Below are 16,434 nucleotides of genomic sequence, written 5' to 3'. Positions count from 1 at the left end.
ATCAGATAGAAGATAAGTGCAGCTGTAGCTAGTCCAAAGTTTCAACTCCTATGCCCATGCAAAATCTACGCTTGACCAGGCTATGGGAAGCATCCAAACACGAAGCGTTATTGGCAATGCATTCCAGGCAGATATCGAACCCCTGCCCATTACACAGCGCGCAATGATACTGGATATCGAAGCTCATGATCCAAGACATGCAGGAATCACAACCGGCATATCGCATGTGGATTGTTGGAAATTGGCCCTGGTCTAGACGAGCGATGTGATCAACGTTTAGACCTCTGCGTATGCACTCATCAATAAGCAAGGAGTGGATACCAACGTATCGAGCCTTTTCAGCTATGCATAGAGGGGACCGGCCGAGATTCGATACTGAGAGAGGATTTACCGTCGCCATTGACAGCAGCAGTTCTACAGCATCAGTGTTGCCGCTGTATGCAGCGTAGAATAAAGGGGTGCGTCCAGTGATGTCTGCAGAGGCGGGATCAACGCCATCGCGTTCTAGAAGACACTTCATGGTCGCAAAATCCCCATTGGAAGCCGCGTAGGAGAGAACGGTGCGGCCACTGCGATCTCTGTTGTCGGCTTGGTCGGCAACGCCCGGTTGCTCGAGCAGGAGCGCTACAATCGCGGCATCCCCGCCCATGGCAGCAAAGGATAATGGGACTCGGTTGTTGGTATCATGGTGCGCCGCGTCCGCCCCACGAGATAGCAGCAACAGGCACACGGATTCGTGTGCATTCCATGCGGCGAAAAACAGGGGAGTCCGGCTGCTTTGGTCTCGCGAGTCAACGTCGGCCCCTCGGTCGAGGAGCGCCGCTACCAAGCTGTCGTTGCCACTGGAGGCTGCATAGCAAAGAATTGTGCGGCCATCACTATCCTCAATGTCGGGCTGCACTCCCTCGCGCATTAGTATGCTGAGTACATCCTCGTGGCCGTGCCATGCAGCGTAAGATATCGGCGTTCGTCCCTGGCGGTCTTGGCTATGGGCTGTGGCATTCTCATCTAGCAAGAGACAGACCACTTTGTAGTGTCCATTCTGCACGGCGGAAACTAGCGGAGTATGGCCTCCATGGTCGTGGGATTCGATATTCGCTCCCTTTCTGAGTAAGGCCTGGACAACAGCGTCGTGACCATTCGCAGCAGCGAGGAATAATGGGGTGCGGCCCTGGTTATCTTTAGAATCGACATCGACGCCGTGCTCAAGAAGAGCAGATGCAAGTGCATTATTCCCATATGAAGCAGCATAAGAGAGAGGTGTTCTCCCCTTGCTATCCCTAGAGTCCGTAGGAGCGTCCAGACGTATGAGATCCGGGAGTAGGACACCAAGTTCAAAGGTGGCGAGTAGATGGACTGCGGATATCTGCCAGTCGATCTGCCATGTGCCTTGCCATTGACTTGCCTGCACTTGCATAGCCTGCCAGCAGCTGGCCCTATTGCCAGACTTATTTAATAGGTTGATCAGAATGGGCTTCACAGCACTCAGTGCCTTGGCGACGTGATGGCCCCAGTGATGAGCACAGTAATCAAAAAGCCCGAACCTTGTTAACCTGATCTGGAATTCCTCTAGATCTTCACAGGCTCCAGAGGAGAAGTCGTCAAAGGAAAGATACGTTATGCAGCCGGTGCTCAGCGTGGCATGGGCAGTGTTCATCCAGCTCTCAAGGTCATGTTCAAAGTACTCCTGTGCGGTGTAATGTACAAGGGCCACGGTCCCCTCACTCTGGCTTAGGACCAGGAGCCCCGCGCAAACAGAGAGGATGTCATCCATGGTAGAGAACTTCTCTTCGTCAAGCTCTCTGTCTCCGCTTTCTAGTGACAAAGCATGTTGTAATTCCAAGGAGGATAACGGGCGCTGCGAGCAAACAACCCAAGATAGAGCCTGATGCGCGAGCTCTCGGGCGTCACTGGACTGGTCATTGATCCGGTCCATTACCACATCATACGCGCGGCTATATGACGCCGAGGACCCCCGGGGTAGGGTATGCAAGACAGCTCGAAGCGCCTTTGGGGACCTTTTCCCTATGAGCGAGTCCAGGTGTAATTTTGCCAAAAGGAACCTGTGAGGACATTGCAATTAGTAGCTATACTCCATTTGATCTCTCTTTATCTCTCATTGAGGTCGAATACTCACATCCCGTCCACAGCGCCTTTTATTTGGGCCACCACCTCGCTTTTCAGGGTTTCGTTGGACATGACGAATGAGGGCAGCTGTGGGAGTCGGCCAGCAATGTATTGTGATATGTCCTCGTCGGTGCCGCGAACTTCTAACCGCGTGCTGCCATGACGCTCGAAAGCCGTTTGGATGTCTGGGATGTGGCGGGAAGTGACGAACAGGTTGGCTGATGTCGAGACTTGGAGCTTGAATATGGAAGAGAGGAATAAGCGTCGACTGCCATATACATCGTCATACTCATCCAGGGCGTCTATCATGATGAATATCTGGGAATAGGACCGGGCTACTAGTGTGTACACGTTGATCAACTCTGCAAGGGTGGGTCGAGATCTCCTGGGCTGGTGGCGATCGTAGAGTGCGCCTACAGGGTCTGGGATGGTCGCCTGATGCTGTAACAGCTGTTTGACCAGGCTCGCAAATAGCTCCACGGGCTCCTGCTCTTCACGGCGATGATAGTTCACATAAACGTACGTGATAGCAACTCCAGGGTCATGCCCGAGGCTCTCCTCCAGGTGACGGACGACAAGGGACGTGAAGCTTGTCTTTCCTGCACCGGGTATGCCGGTACAGAAAAGCGTCCCTTTTCGACCATTTATCCATCTCTGGAACTCTGGGCTGGTGATCAGCCACTCACCAGTTCCTTCTCGTCGTTGTTTGTAGTACTCATTCTGTTGGTGATAGTATTCGACAGGTGTAAGCCACTCTAAGATTACCTCCTTCTCGTGTGCAGCCTTCTGATCGAGCTGGAGGTCTTTTATCGCAGCCAGTCCATCTCCGATGAGACGGTGCGCTTGCGTGGTGTGTTGACTAGGTGAGGCCATTCATCAGTCCGCTTCCATATGTCGTCAACAGGGGTGATGGCAAGGTTGGTACCTAAAGATCTGCGCATGGAATTGTCGCAGTAACAACACGGTGCTGGTGATGCGACTACGAGCCTCCGAGATATCGTTCGGCTCCCACCGGACTCTTTTCCATGCCCTCTTGACAGAAGACGCAAGGCCACTATTTGGGACTGTACCAGAGTCAGGATCAATTTCCTGGTAGCGTGAAAGTCTTGCGTCGAGAGACTCTGCCACGTGCCAACATGTTTTGAGTAAATGCTGAAGATGTTCTCTCTGCTTGTCAGTCAGGCTGCGATGCGGTAGCACAGCATCGACATCCTCAAGGACGATAAACAGGCCACGAAGTCTGCCCCGCATAGTAAGAAGTCAGAGCCTAGCTTTGATCAATCATGAGGGAGAGATTGAACCCACTCTTCACCGATTGCCGTGTATTGAAGTGGTGCATCAACAAACCGTGATCGTAGGTCCCTAACAAGCTCGATGGCTCGCAGAATATCACTAGGAGAGAACCCAAAACTCATCGCGACTCCGTCTTAGATTGCGACCCAGCGACCCCTGCAAAAAATGAGACAGAATTTGGATAATCATCTGTTGAAATCCCCGGGCGTATTCGCAACGGGGCAGTGATTTGACGAGCACAGCCTCCCGTGCAAGGCCGCAGAATGGGGTTCTCTCGTATATTTGCGGTTGTTGAATGTGGGGGAGAATCTCTGGACTGCAGACCTATCGCTGTGTGTCCTTGGTTTATCTTCCCCTCCCTTGGTCCCAAGGCAGAGTTTCCAGCCTTTGGCGCCAACACGATCGGGGCTTAGGCCAGCGTAATTGGGCATGATATCGCGACGGGGGATCAGACCCCTTATGCTGGCATTTTTCATTTATCTGTAGGCGGACCTCGCGATTTAGGTCCAGGCTGACTTGGACTTCTGTTGATTATCAAGTCTGCTGTATTCTCCCACGGAGCCTGCAAGATGTCGGTGAGTATAAGCCGTACCTCCCCCTCCGAGGATTCTGGATAAAGGCTAATGCCAGACAGTCCATTGTATGTTCGGAACCATGCAGCACCCGTGGTCCCAATTGGTGCTTATTTAGTTTAGGACCTTCGCGATGGACAATATGTCTGGAGATGTGCTAATTGCGATTTGCATGATAATAGCACTGGGTCAACTTCTTCTGTATGACATTCAAACTCTGCGTGAGGGTTCAGCTTACTGATGATCTATAATATGGCAGTTTTTGGTGATATATGTTGTAAGACCACTCCACTACATACAGGCCGTGAGCTCCTGGCTGACAGACCACCCAGCAAGGAGGAAAACAGTATGTTATTGACCATGCAAAGTCGACTACTGATCAAACGCACTGGGTGTGGGTAAGACATGGACCTTTGAGCGCAAGCCTGTCTACCGCTAATTAATCTCTAGGCGAATATTACGAAGCAGCAACGCGAGACGTGCCCGGTATGTCGGCACACAAGAACGCCAAAAAGGCAGTAAACGGCCTACCAGGCATCTAGTACTGCATTTTATATCTCATGGACATTAGGGTATGTTGGAGGGTCGGTAGTCTAGAATATAATATTTCAAATAAATAAATACTCTAATAATAGTAGCTGGTAGAATAGGAAATGATCAGTACTGGAGTGCCCTGAGCGCAGCCATTTGCAGGCCCTTAAGTTAACTTGAACCTTGCAATAATTATGAAATATCCAAGTCTTTCCAGCAAGGCACTGGGTGGTCAAATGACCAACCCTCTTGTCTAAGTTCCTAAACACTCTCGTTTCTTCCCTCCTTGAATGGTCTAGGGCTAGCCCCTGAATCGCAGTGTAGTCCAATCACTACCTATTCCCAGATGATACTTCCAAAAGCCATGGCAGCAGATCATCCATACGTGGTGCTCGATCACCCGCCGACGGCCCGCTGCGAGTATCCCGACTTTGCCACGCTTGGAATTTGCACAGCTTGTGAATATCACAGGGGCAGCGGTCCAGAAATGCCAGCCCTTTACGAGAACATCTGCCCGATGGGATGAATGGAAGGCTTCACTCGATGCTACTTCCGTTAACCAGAGTTCGATATACGCGTCTGCGCCTGCTGATTGCTCCTACTCTTACTCGAACCCGAGTGTGCTCCAAATTACCCCAGACGGCCTATATCTAGCCCATTTCAACAACGAGCTGCTGAGGTATGTCCACCATTTACTTCTGTTACCAGCAAGGCGGACGTGGATAAACACCCAGGCGCAATTGCCTCTATCATAACAGCGAAATATCCTTCTGACGAAGTGATCTACACTGCCGCCAATTCCAGTGAGTTTGAGCAGAAGCCTGAGATCACACACTGCGTAGTGACGCTGTGTGAAAAGCCGTATACCCGGAATACTGCCACCAGCAGCAGCGGCACGCTGCAGCCATCTAGGAGTCAACTTTTGATTAATGCCACTGTTTTCGGGACCAGTTCGTCCGACAGAGAGCATAAGCCATATGTAGGGCTAGGGTCCATCATTTACAACAGCGGAAGTGTAACCGACTCCTTCAGCCATATGGCCAGCAGTATAACCAACCAGATTTGCTCGGGCGCAAAGGGTACTCACGTCCGCGGGCTGGCCATTAGGACCGAGACTTTCGTTCATGTCCGGTGGCCATGGATTCTGGTTCCGACAATCCTGGTTGCAATGTCCCTCGTCTTCTTCCTTAGCATGGCCTTTCGCAGTCGTGGCCAGCCGGTGCTGTGGAAATCTTCTATCTTCCCGCTACTCATAGGACAGCTGGAAACGAATGCAGGACATGAAATTGCACATCTGCGTCATGTTGGGAAGATGCAGGGCGTGGCAAAGAATATCAATGTGGTGGTTGGTGTTCTTTGAGCGACAGAATGCAAGCAGCAGGATCTAGACTATACCATAAGGAGACTTCCTGTTATTGTTTATGGACAAGAAAAGTTTCCCATAGTTCATTCTAGCTGCTAGGAGCATTATATATACTTGGGTGCATATATATGACTAGCTTGATATGTTTAATTATGATAAACATAGAAATTCCCAATCTCATCCTGATATCGTCACCAGAAGACAAGCTTCACTCTAACATCCTTAGTGCGACCCACAATTCCGCGACACCGATTCTGCAGCGTTTTCCGTCCTGACATTCTTGAATCTTCAGGGAGACCTCCTGAGACACCAGAATGAGTCTCTTCACCCTCACCGGCTTTGGCATTTCGGCCCTGAGCAACTTCTACGAGTCCACCCGGCTGCTCGGACTCTACCGCCGATATTATGGACCGGCAGGTGGCATCCTGCTGCCAGTCTTCGGCAGCAGCCTAGTCTGGAAGACACAGCTGCAGGTCCTGACGTCCGAAGACCCTGAAATCGCAGCCCTATTTAGGACTGCCAATCAGCAGGAGAGTAACATGGTTGCTATAGCTGTATGTTCCCCATTTTTACTCTGATTGTAATACCTTTTTTTGTTAGTTTTATGTATACTGATCAGAAAGGGAACCATCTTGGCCCAAATCGCCATCACGGCTCTGCAATTGGACAATGTCGAGAAAGTGCACTGGACGTCGCAGGCCTGTTTCACTGTGAGCCTCGTCTCGGCTATTATATCAGTCTACTACGCGACGAAACAGCACAAGATGCTCGGGCGGTGTCTACACGCAGACGACATCAAGAAATGGATACTGGGACCGCAACACCTCTCAACATCCAGAGGCAGACGCAGCGCCGAAGATCAAGATTGGACTACGTATGATGTCCAGCTCCCGTCTATCGCTGCGGTATTGACCATATCTGCGCCGGTGGCGTTACTCTCTGTCGCTGTTTATGCGTTCCTGATTGGTCTCGGTATTTATCAGGGGTTTGTTTGGCATTATGGCTTGGGAGATTCCTCTAAAGAAGGAAGTTTAGCTGTGTTCATAGTCTTTATAATCAGTCTCTCTGCCTGCCACTCGCTGTATATGCTGTCCACGATGGTCGCGTCCGGCCAGGTCAACGATTCCGAGATCAGGCCGTACTTGGAGAAGGCGCTGCACCGTGCTGTTCCGGAAGGATCGCCGGCGCATATCCCGCTGGGAGAGATGGATCGGGCGCCGACGTATTCGAGTGCGATAGGCCCGTCAGTGCAGGATATGAAATCGCGGGGTTTGGATAATGGGACCCAGCTGCAGGCTGCTTTTCGGGAGGCGGCGGTGCTGAGGCGGAATCTGGCGGCGGTTGATGAGCGGATTGCGATGTTGTTGGAGGGGATGGGGCAGGGGCGTTTTTGATTTGTATATTGAAGTTTGTATATATAGAAGAGTAAACAGTCTGATGAATGGTCTTGAACAGTCAGCTATGGTTATTCAAAATAACTATTCAATCTAGATTTTCGGTATGGCCATACATAGTGAGCCAGGGGAGCAGCAGTCACCCAAGGAGTAATTGTAGTCCCTGTTCTGAGTGATGTCCCTGGATTTGTCGGTCTTGGCCTGCTGGTATGTCGGGGGTCCTGAGGGCCATGGCTTGTAAACCTGCTGTGCTGGGTCACCCATCCTGAAGCTCGCCTTTGTTACTGCGGTATGTATCGAGGAATGGGCTTGTTGAGGTTGGCTGATATTTGGCTTCGACGGGAGATGGTGAAGGTAGACTGGGAGTATTCGCAATCGACGGAGCTGAGAATTAAAAGACACAATTTCTTTCTAAGAATCGGCAGGTCCGCAATTTATATATTTTCAAGGGCGTTGCAAATCGTTCAGTGGTCTATAGTGTCGCCAGAAATTTGGGCTTATCCGTCTGTACGGGCTATGGAGCTCTTCCCAAACGGGAAGTTCGCATCCGTATCGCGATAGACCCACTGATGGTGTATAGGGCGAGCAGCCAGGCCGCGAAAAAAGGGCCCTCAAGCCTCCGCCCGTGGTATGTAGTTTATCCACTCATCTGAACATTGGCCCCTTTTCTGCCATATCGCCACAGGGTAACCGTGGTCTCGCCTTCCAGCACAATAGGGAAGGTCGCACTCGTATTGTGACGCAATACGTGGGTGGTAAAACCTGCAGGAAATGGTATAAGAAGGGGCTCGCACGCATGTAAGAGAAAGCTCGAATACCCAGTTGTCTGCATTCTATTTATTTTCTGCCGACATGAACGTGACTGCTTGCTCGCCAGCGGCAATCCAGCCCCGTGTCCTTTACGGAGCTGATATCCTATCCCTCTCTGCTTCATGGACCAGCAATTTCACCCTCAACGTCCCTGCGGACTTCAACTACAACCATGGCGACATTGCTGTGGAAAATGCGCAGTTCTGCAACATCACCGTCACCTACACTCACCCGGGGTATACCGACAACATCAGCGTCGAAACCTGGCTCCCCCGGGAGTGGAATGGGCGCCTGCAAGCAACCGGTGGCGGAGGCTGGTCGGCCGGGCGGTTTGTGCTGTCCAACTTCTTCATGGCCGGTGCCATTGGCGAGGGCTACGCGACAACCACCACGGACGCAGGACTAGGCGAGGCTGGCTCCCCGAATGCATGGGCGCTTAAGAGCCCCGGGAACGTGGACCTTGTTGCGCTCCAGAACCTGGGATCGCGCTCGTTGGATGACCAGGCAACCATCGCGAAGAACCTCGTTCGCAGCTTCTACTGACGCGCCCCTGCGTACTCGTACTGGAGCGGCTGTTCGCAAGGAGGTCGGCAGGGTCTTATGCTGGCACAGCGGTATCCAGATGCGTATGACGGCATTGCTGCATCGGCGCCTGCCCAGTCCTGGACTAGGCTCACGTCTGGGCTATACTATCCGCTTCTCATGAAGATCTGGCATGATGTGGACCCGCTAGCATGCGAGCTTAACTTCCTGACTGAGAGCGCGGTAGCAGAGTGTGACCCCAAGGACGGCTTGAGGGATGGTCTTATCTCCAACTTCGAGACGTGCGACTACAGCCCGTACTCGTCCGTGGGCAGGCCCTTCTTCTGTGGATCCCTCAACCGGACAATCCCCCTCACCTACGGTGCTGCCCTGATTGCTGATGCTGCCTGGTCTGGCCCGCGTACAGACGACGGCGAGCAACTGTGGTATGGTGTTTACCCTGGCGCCGACATCAGCAGCTTAGGCTCGGTACCTGGCCAAAACACCACATCTTCAGACTCGTGGTTTAATCTGTTCATTGCACGCAATGCAAGCTTCGACGTTACTACGCTGACCCGGGAAGAGTATTTTGAGTTCTTCCACCTCGCTGTACAGCAATACAGCAATACCATGGACGCAGCGGACCCTGACTTGACTGCGTTTCGCAATAGAGGAGGCAAGATGATTGCATACCATGGAATGGTTCGTTCACGACTTCATCATCCATATCTATTGACACTGACCAACCCATCTCCATTCACAGGCCGACGAAAGCATCCCCACCAAGGGCACAGAATTCTACTACGACTCCGTAAGCCAAACCGACCCAGGAGTCCATGAATACTATCGCTTCTTCGAAGCACCCGGTCTGGCCCACTGCGCTGGTGGTAAGGGTGGACAGCCCACCACCACGTTCGATGCGCTCCGGCGGTGGGTGGAGAATGGCACCGCTCCAGAGTCTCTACCTGTCGAATACGGCGCCGCTAATGGGACAAAGAACGCCCGGATTCTGTGTCCATACCCCGCGAAGGCGAGGTATATCGGAGGGGATGCGTCCGTGGCTGAGAGCTTCCGCTGTTCTGTGGACTAAGCTTGAACCTTTCGGTTTAATTCCTGGGGCCCTTTCGCCTTCTATGTCTCATATGCAAAGTCGGAATTATAACTTTTTAAAGTCATTGATGAGTCCGTTGGAATCTTCTGAGACAGAGTGCGTAGTTCCAAAGCCTCGGTATGTTGGGGCGGCCCGCGCCGACTCCCAATCTGGATTGCCACCGCTCATTGGCTAACTGCTTTGGCTGTAGTCGGAGTCATTTCCGGCCTGGTCCCTGAAGGGTTTTCTTTTCTTTCGCTCTATTTATTCCCCTCCGCGTCCGTTTCCTCCTTTCCAGTGTTTATTCCCCAATTCTTCCCCCAAAAACCTCGTAACGCACCAAAATGCAGCTCAAATCACTCCTCCTGCCTGCCCTGGCCTCTGCCGCCTACGCAGAGAGCACCGTCACCTCAATGTACATCTTTGGCGCAGACGAGCAGCCGCTCGCCGCCTCGATCGTCGGAAATGTGGGTTGATCCTGATCGACTTCCCCACAAAGAAGCGAAGCTTTGCTAACATTGGCATTGATCTGTCCTCCAGGATGCATCTGCTACTACATACAGCATCAACTGCCCCCCCGGAACAGAAAGCGATGAATGCGGCATGGGGCCCGGCATGACTGTCATCGCGGGCGACAAGGCCACGACTTATCTCATGGATGATGGCGATGCTTTGTACGTCCCTCCTTCCCCCCCTTCCTTTATTCATTTTATTCTGTGTTATTCTGTTTTATTCGAGAGTCCTAGTCCCGCGCTAATATGGATTAATTCATATCCAGCCATCTCTCAGTCAAATGCGCCATCTCGAACTCTCGCGCCGTGTGCACCGAAAGCGCCGGCGGCCCTGACGCAAACTTCCCTGGCGTTGAGACGGCCACTGACAAAGTGACCTTATTCCCTGTCACTGTTACCGCTGGGTCTGTTACCAGCGCGGGCCATTTGACGACCCTTACCGGGACTGTTGGGGCTTCTTCGACTTCGACTTCGTCTGAGGCTGAGGCTGAGGAGACTGGCTCCGCCTCTGCCTCTGCTTCTGAGGGTAGTAGTTCTGGGGCGGCGGCGTCGAAGACTGGGGATTCTGATGAGCCGACTGAGACGGGCGCTGCTAGTAGGGTTATGGGTATGGGTATGAGTGCTTTTGGGGTTGTTGGTGTTGTTGCCATGGGTGCTGTGCTCTAGGTTTGATGATGATTGGGATGAGGGGTTGGTTTTATATATTAATGGGTTGAAGACAGTGCTTTGTATATTAATAATTGTATCAATTAAATGGATTAATCATGATTATTTGGTATACGTATGTTCGATTCATGTTGATTCGGGCAGCAACGGTTAATGATGTAGACTAGTAGCGCCTAGAAACATCTCCAGCAGGTTTGTAAAACAAGACCTTCGATTGATCATTATTATTACCAATCACGGACACTTCAAGTGATCAGGACCATCCGTCGCGCCGTGGTTGAGTCCGCGGTCTTGGACGGAGCGAGGGTTGAATCCCGCTCCGCGATTCTGAACCAAAGTATTTAACACGCTAGACACCCCGACGTAGTCGATATCAACACCAAACATTCAACCACCATTACTGAATAAAATAATCCAGGCCAATGGCACCCATCCACATCGGCTGCCTGGTCTTCGACTACCAGGCCATCGACGTAATCGGACCATGCGACCTACTCAACTCCGCCACCAAGAGACTCATGACCGGGATTAGCTTTTACGCCCCAGTCGACCCCAAGACAATCGAAAAGGCACCGGATTTTGTCTTTCACCACATCGGGGAGACACTTAGTCCTGTGAACTTACTCACCAGCGCCATCACGCTCGTGCCCACTGCCACAGTCGATCATGTCCCGGAGCTGGATATCCTCTTAATCGGCGGCGACAGCCCGGCCCGTTCGAACATCCCTGAGACATACGCGGAGTTTATCCGTCGCCATGTCGCGGCTGGGAAACTGCTGTTCACGACGTGCACTGGGTCGGCGGTTGTTGCTGGTACTGGGGCGTTGGATGGGAAGAGGGCAACGGTGAATAACATCGAGTATAACTGGGTCAAGGCCCGATATCCTGCTGTGAAGTGGACGAGGGAGAAAAAGTGGATTGTTGATGGGAATGTATGGACTGGGAGCGGTGCGGTTGCTGGGATGGATATGGTTGCGCACTGGATTAAGGAGAACTTTGGCCTGGATGTTCTGGTGCAAGCTGCGCTCTCGCTGGATTATGAGCCGAGGGATGCGGATGGGCTGTTTACTGTGTTTCCGCAGCGGTATGACTCGGCTGGAAATAAGCTGTCCACGCATGTCTTTCCTGAGTGAGGCTGTCTCGCTCGATACTCTGCCTGGAATGTATGGTCTCAGAGGTGGACCACGGATTGGGTAGATTAGCCAGTGCGTCTGCCACCAGAACATCGCCCCAGAGTTTCTCATTTTCGATCTTCTCAAGTTCTGCAGCAATATAGCCGCGCCGTTCAGACTGCTCCATAGACTCCGTGAGAAAGTCCCTACGTAGGTTCCGCATTCCAGGACATCGGTACGGGCCTCGAGCAGAGGACGGCATGCATTTCGCGGGATGCCCAACTAAGCTGCGATGCGGGTCGCTGCCGTTGCTGGTGTCACTGCAGCGCCGCTTTGCTGATGTATAAGAAGTCTTTACGCTTTCCAGGATCTCGGGAAACATCGTAAAGAGATAATTTGCAGGGGCACACTGGGACTCTGTCGCCGGTTTTCCATCGACCAACTGTAGACGACCTTTCAACGCGTCAAGGTGTTGTTCCAGATTAACGGTTTCCTGTGCGATATCCCCGTTCCAATCAGGAATATCCGAGACTCCGATACATAGCCTGTAGAGAACCATTGTTGAGAGGATTGCCTGGTACCATGTTGCAAGAGGCAACTTGTTGTACTCATCCGTTGGCATCGCAATGAACAGATCAAGATATTCCTTGGCAGCGATAGCACATTTCGTCAGGTTGAGGGTGACCTGTGAAGACTGAAGCGAAGTTGAGTTTGCAAGGCCCGGGGAAGTCGGTCCTCTCTGCCCATACCGATAGACAATGCCCATCTCGTAGATCAGAATTTTGGCTGCGTGATACCCGTTCCTCAGAAGAGCTACAGCAAGCCTGGGTTAGTCAATCCCAAACGAGGAGATAAAGGCTGGAAATGTTACCAGCATGGCGAAGCTCTGTTGTCAAAGAAGCCCACAACTCTTCTAAGCGCGTCGCCAGTCGCTCGGTGTGCGTATAGAACCGAAAGCCGTGGATTTGGTCGTTCCCTAGCCGGTAAGTCTCGTAGACTTCTTGGATAAACTGCTGCAGTTTGATCACCGGGTATAGCAACACATCGGTAACGAACTCTTGCTCTCCTTGCAGCATGGTAGCACACGGAAGGACTTGTTCAGAGAAAACAAGGTTGTTTGGTTTCCCTGTAGCTATTGCGATGCTGTTATCCTGTCAGTCTGTCACATGTTATACCTCAGGCGCAGGCTTACACGCTAGAGATATAAAAGCACCCCAAGTAGGCACGTTGGGCTTCCTGACTATGTAGGTCTCCCGGCTGAGATTTTTGAGCAATCATACTGGGAGTATTCTGATCCAGACCGAGATCATAAACCATGCTAATTAGCATTTGCGAATATTGGAAGGTTTGTTGGCTCCGAGGATCCAAGCAGAAATGGAACCTAAATTACTCAGTTCGAGACCCAGGAGGAAGCATTGGGAACCAACCAAGCAAGATGAACAAGTAGACCCTGAAGAAGATCTAAATCCTTCTCACCGGCCATAATGACCCGACGACTAAGAACTTCTTTTAACTCGTCAATGAGCGCTTGCTGCAGGTAATGATACCTTGACGCAGCGCTTGTGACCGCTGCAAGCAATAAAAACGGTCTATCCTCAGCCATTGAAGCGGGCGTCCAGCTAGTAGGAATTATAACGAATGGGAAATAGTAGTCCATCCCCCGGAAGATGTCGAGGAGGTGCTGGAGGACAACATCGCTAAGGCCCAGGTTCGCAATCCACGCATTGTCTATATTGTTGAGAGGCGTTGACACGGTATCTGGACTATATTCGGTATCCAATATCCCAGTCAGATCCAAATCCAGATCCGGTAGGGGCTCATGGTCAATCCATCCCGCTGGTGTTTGGCTTTGGCTCGGCTGAGATTCCACGCGGTCAGTGCTCGCTGACGGTTCACAGCCGCTGGCGGATTGACTCCCGTGGGGACTTGGCGATCCTTTCGATTGTGAGAGCAGACCAAGGAGATGCGTCAGCTTGGAGTCCAGCTCAGCCAGTCGTCTGGGTGTGTTAGTACGAATTGCTCAGAGCGTCGTTCCCTTGGCACTTACGGTTGTGAACGCTGTCCTTGGCGCGTCCGCTTCCTGGGTAGTGGAATAATACATTGGGTCTGTGCCTTGGCGCATCTGTTCATGTTGGTTAGAGTCATGCTTAGCATCTTGGCTACACCGACATACTTCAGGCACGGCCGTCCTTCTTCATGGCGGACACATTTCACCTTGAGGATGCGACATTTTTCACACGCTGCCAGCGCGCCCGTCTGGCGTCTAGCTGTTGATGAACTGATTCCAGTCTCCATCTTGCTCGATGACCTTGACGGCGAGGATGTTGCTGGTTTTTGGAGCTGAAGGAGTCAACGGAATGTGCGTGCGGCTGACAAATTTGGGGGGCCTAAGGCGGATGAGTTGCGCTCAGCTGTACAGCACATCTCTATCGCCGAGCCGAGCCGCGCTGGAAATCATGGAATGAGTCCTAGGGCTAGATTTGATTGGCCGTGCCTAACAGACTTTAACTGAGATATCTATAATAAACAGTAATTAGCCTAGCTACCTATCTGATTTCATAGCTAATATTTTAAACCAAAATAACACATGAAGCTAATTGGTGAAGTATATACTATATAAATTCCTATACCGAAGCCTATATTATATGCCCTTTTTAAGACAGCCACTTCTTGAATTTCGGGCTACCCGACTGGCGGAATAACCGTGGTTTTGGTGTTATCGGTAATTATTTCCTACTGAAGAGGATGTGCCTCATCCTATTCTAATATCGGTCGAAAAGGTATATATATATGTATACGTATAACTCCGACCGGCGCGGCGCAATCCGCAGTGGGGCGATCTGATTGGCCCAACTAATTCGGATGTTTCTGCCCGAGGCAGCACAAGCTCCCACGGCTGACGTGGGAGTAGCTTGCTGGATATCTCAGCAATGGCAGCTGAAATGAATGTGCGGCAACCTGTGAGAGGAGCACACTTAATCGTATTGTCTACCTAACGCAACATCAACGAGTTTTCCGGGTGACGTCGACCTCCCCGGGTTCTAAAAGGATGGACACCGCGGGTTCATCGGAAAAGGCTGAGGTTGGAGTCCAATCGACCCCACCACGAGCAGAGAGCCTGAACCCAGACACGCCGGAAACATTTGCGCACGCCGAACTACCGTCGTCGTCGTTCCCTCTATTGCAGAAACTACGCGTCGATCGAAAATGGAGGGCCAAATGGAGGAGCAAAAAGCAGACTCAGCAAGAGAGCGAGCAATCATCGGTGGACCATGACCGTGACCGTGACCAGGAGGCAGAGGCAGGTCAAGAGGCAGAGGAGGGAGAGGAGGATGTCGACGTCGTGGAGGAGACTGACGAGGGAACAAGTATGCTTGGCCGAGCCTCCAGGTCCAGCACCAGTTACCTCTCCACAGAGAATGATAACTCAGGCTGGAGGGCCGCATGGGACAAACTAAAAGCCTGGATATTCTTACCAGTGTGGAGGTTCTTACCACTGCGGATGATCGGGTATCACCACGTATTAATGGGCATCAGCATCGTGGGAATTGTATTGCTTTGTAAGTTGAAAAACATATATATACATTGTACACATGTGTTGATCGTCGATACTGATATTCGTTCAGCACTCTTGGTCGCGGGCTGCTCCTCATATCGAATGCGTCGCATATACCTCCTGCAGTTATCCTACGACCATCAAGTCTCTAATTCCAACCTGCAAAATGGGGGAGCAGTCACCAACCCCTCGTTCTACGCAGTCGTTGCAAATACCAGCTCTACTGCGAGTCTTGACGTGCGAGTAGGCTACTTCGGGGTATGCATGGCAGGCGTCTCAGAAGGTAATCCTTCAAGCTGGACTTGTCGACCCAAGGCCAAGGACCTTGCAGAAAAGGTGCTTGAGACCCAGGACCCGCTCAATGTACTAGCTGTGGCGGATAACTTTCGAGATCAAATCATACTTTCCGTGATAATGTAAGTCGCCGCGTTGTTCCTTTATGTTATATCTCGAGGAGTGATTGAACTGATGAGTATAGAATAATGTCCATCGTTCTGACGCTCATCGGATTCTGCGGCTTGGGCACATTTCCCGGGTGGCACGAGGAGACTGTGAATGACGAAACATTCGAAGTCAAGCCTTTCCCGTCTCAGGCAATATCTATACTTATACTCGGTTTGTACGCACTGGCAACGCTTTTCCTCTTGGCTGCTATTCTCTGGCAGCATGTCGCAGTAGTAGCACACTCTGCCACCATAGAGGCTGCGTTTAACGGTGCAGTCAAAGGGGGAGTAGGCACTGCAGCAATGGCGTTTGGTTGGGTAGCCATCGGGACCAACTTCCTTGTAATTATAGGACTGGCAGTGATGGTTATAAGTCTGCGGCTGCTAAGTAAGCTGGTTAACGATGATGAATATGAGGCCTGAGAAGGCTGCATTTTGGGATT

General features: G+C 51.6%; 9 protein-coding genes across 9 annotated transcripts; 7 read left to right on the top strand and 2 right to left on the bottom strand.

Annotated features, from left to right (window-relative positions):
- Nucleotides 1–28: 28 nt before the first annotated feature.
- On the bottom strand, nucleotides 29–3,542 carry APUU_70144S (uncharacterized protein; the record flags this gene model as incomplete). The annotated part of the gene is made up of 4 exons (XM_041694984.1): nucleotides 29–2,063; nucleotides 2,138–2,986; nucleotides 3,053–3,367; nucleotides 3,433–3,542. The coding sequence occupies 4 exons, from the start codon at nucleotides 3,540–3,542 to the stop codon at nucleotides 29–31; spliced, it is 3,309 nt and encodes a 1,102-aa protein (XP_041560760.1).
- Nucleotides 3,543–4,887: 1,345 nt separating this feature from the next.
- Nucleotides 4,888–5,883, top strand: APUU_70143A (uncharacterized protein; the record flags this gene model as incomplete). The annotated part of the gene is given in 3 exon segments (XM_041694983.1): nucleotides 4,888–4,981; nucleotides 4,995–5,202; nucleotides 5,232–5,883. The coding sequence occupies 3 exon segments, from the start codon at nucleotides 4,888–4,890 to the stop codon at nucleotides 5,881–5,883; spliced, it is 954 nt and encodes a 317-aa protein (XP_041560759.1).
- Nucleotides 5,884–6,200: 317 nt separating this feature from the next.
- Nucleotides 6,201–7,280, top strand: APUU_70142A (uncharacterized protein; the record flags this gene model as incomplete). The annotated part of the gene is made up of 2 exons (XM_041694982.1): nucleotides 6,201–6,440; nucleotides 6,510–7,280. 2 exons carry the CDS (start codon nucleotides 6,201–6,203, stop codon nucleotides 7,278–7,280), a joined length of 1,011 nt encoding a protein of 336 aa, XP_041560758.1.
- Nucleotides 7,281–8,132: 852 nt separating this feature from the next.
- Nucleotides 8,133–8,633, top strand: APUU_70141A (uncharacterized protein; the record flags this gene model as incomplete). The annotated part of the gene is made up of 1 exon (XM_041694981.1): nucleotides 8,133–8,633. The coding sequence occupies one exon, from the start codon at nucleotides 8,133–8,135 to the stop codon at nucleotides 8,631–8,633; it is 501 nt and encodes a 166-aa protein (XP_041560757.1).
- A 57-nt stretch (nucleotides 8,634–8,690) lies between these two features.
- APUU_70140A (uncharacterized protein) lies at nucleotides 8,691–9,702 on the top strand (the record flags this gene model as incomplete). Its single annotated transcript, XM_041694980.1, has 2 exons — nucleotides 8,691–9,314; nucleotides 9,376–9,702. The coding sequence occupies 2 exons, from the start codon at nucleotides 8,691–8,693 to the stop codon at nucleotides 9,700–9,702; spliced, it is 951 nt and encodes a 316-aa protein (XP_041560756.1).
- A 344-nt stretch (nucleotides 9,703–10,046) lies between these two features.
- Nucleotides 10,047–10,880, top strand: APUU_70139A (uncharacterized protein; the record flags this gene model as incomplete). Its single annotated transcript, XM_041694978.1, has 3 exons — nucleotides 10,047–10,169; nucleotides 10,243–10,376; nucleotides 10,481–10,880. The coding sequence occupies 3 exons, from the start codon at nucleotides 10,047–10,049 to the stop codon at nucleotides 10,878–10,880; spliced, it is 657 nt and encodes a 218-aa protein (XP_041560755.1).
- A 422-nt stretch (nucleotides 10,881–11,302) lies between these two features.
- APUU_70138A (DJ-1/PfpI family protein) lies at nucleotides 11,303–12,013 on the top strand (the record flags this gene model as incomplete). Its single annotated transcript, XM_041694977.1, has 1 exon — nucleotides 11,303–12,013. The coding sequence occupies one exon, from the start codon at nucleotides 11,303–11,305 to the stop codon at nucleotides 12,011–12,013; it is 711 nt and encodes a 236-aa protein (XP_041560754.1).
- On the bottom strand, nucleotides 11,946–14,287 carry APUU_70137S (uncharacterized protein; the record flags this gene model as incomplete). Its single annotated transcript, XM_041694976.1, has 6 exons — nucleotides 11,946–12,805; nucleotides 12,864–13,135; nucleotides 13,185–13,373; nucleotides 13,420–13,989; nucleotides 14,040–14,114; nucleotides 14,166–14,287. The coding sequence occupies 6 exons, from the start codon at nucleotides 14,285–14,287 to the stop codon at nucleotides 11,946–11,948; spliced, it is 2,088 nt and encodes a 695-aa protein (XP_041560753.1).
- A 754-nt stretch (nucleotides 14,288–15,041) lies between these two features.
- Nucleotides 15,042–16,414, top strand: APUU_70136A (Fig1 domain-containing protein; the record flags this gene model as incomplete). Its single annotated transcript, XM_041694975.1, has 3 exons — nucleotides 15,042–15,552; nucleotides 15,619–15,964; nucleotides 16,027–16,414. The coding sequence occupies 3 exons, from the start codon at nucleotides 15,042–15,044 to the stop codon at nucleotides 16,412–16,414; spliced, it is 1,245 nt and encodes a 414-aa protein (XP_041560752.1).
- Nucleotides 16,415–16,434: the final 20 nt, after the last annotated feature.

The sequence above is a fragment of the Aspergillus puulaauensis genome, chromosome 7 (assembly GCF_016861865.1).
Source record: "Aspergillus puulaauensis MK2 DNA, chromosome 7, nearly complete sequence".
In the NCBI taxonomy this organism is placed as follows: Eukaryota; Fungi; Ascomycota; class Eurotiomycetes; order Eurotiales; family Aspergillaceae; genus Aspergillus; species Aspergillus puulaauensis.
This window is presented reverse-complemented; position numbering and strand designations above follow the sequence as displayed.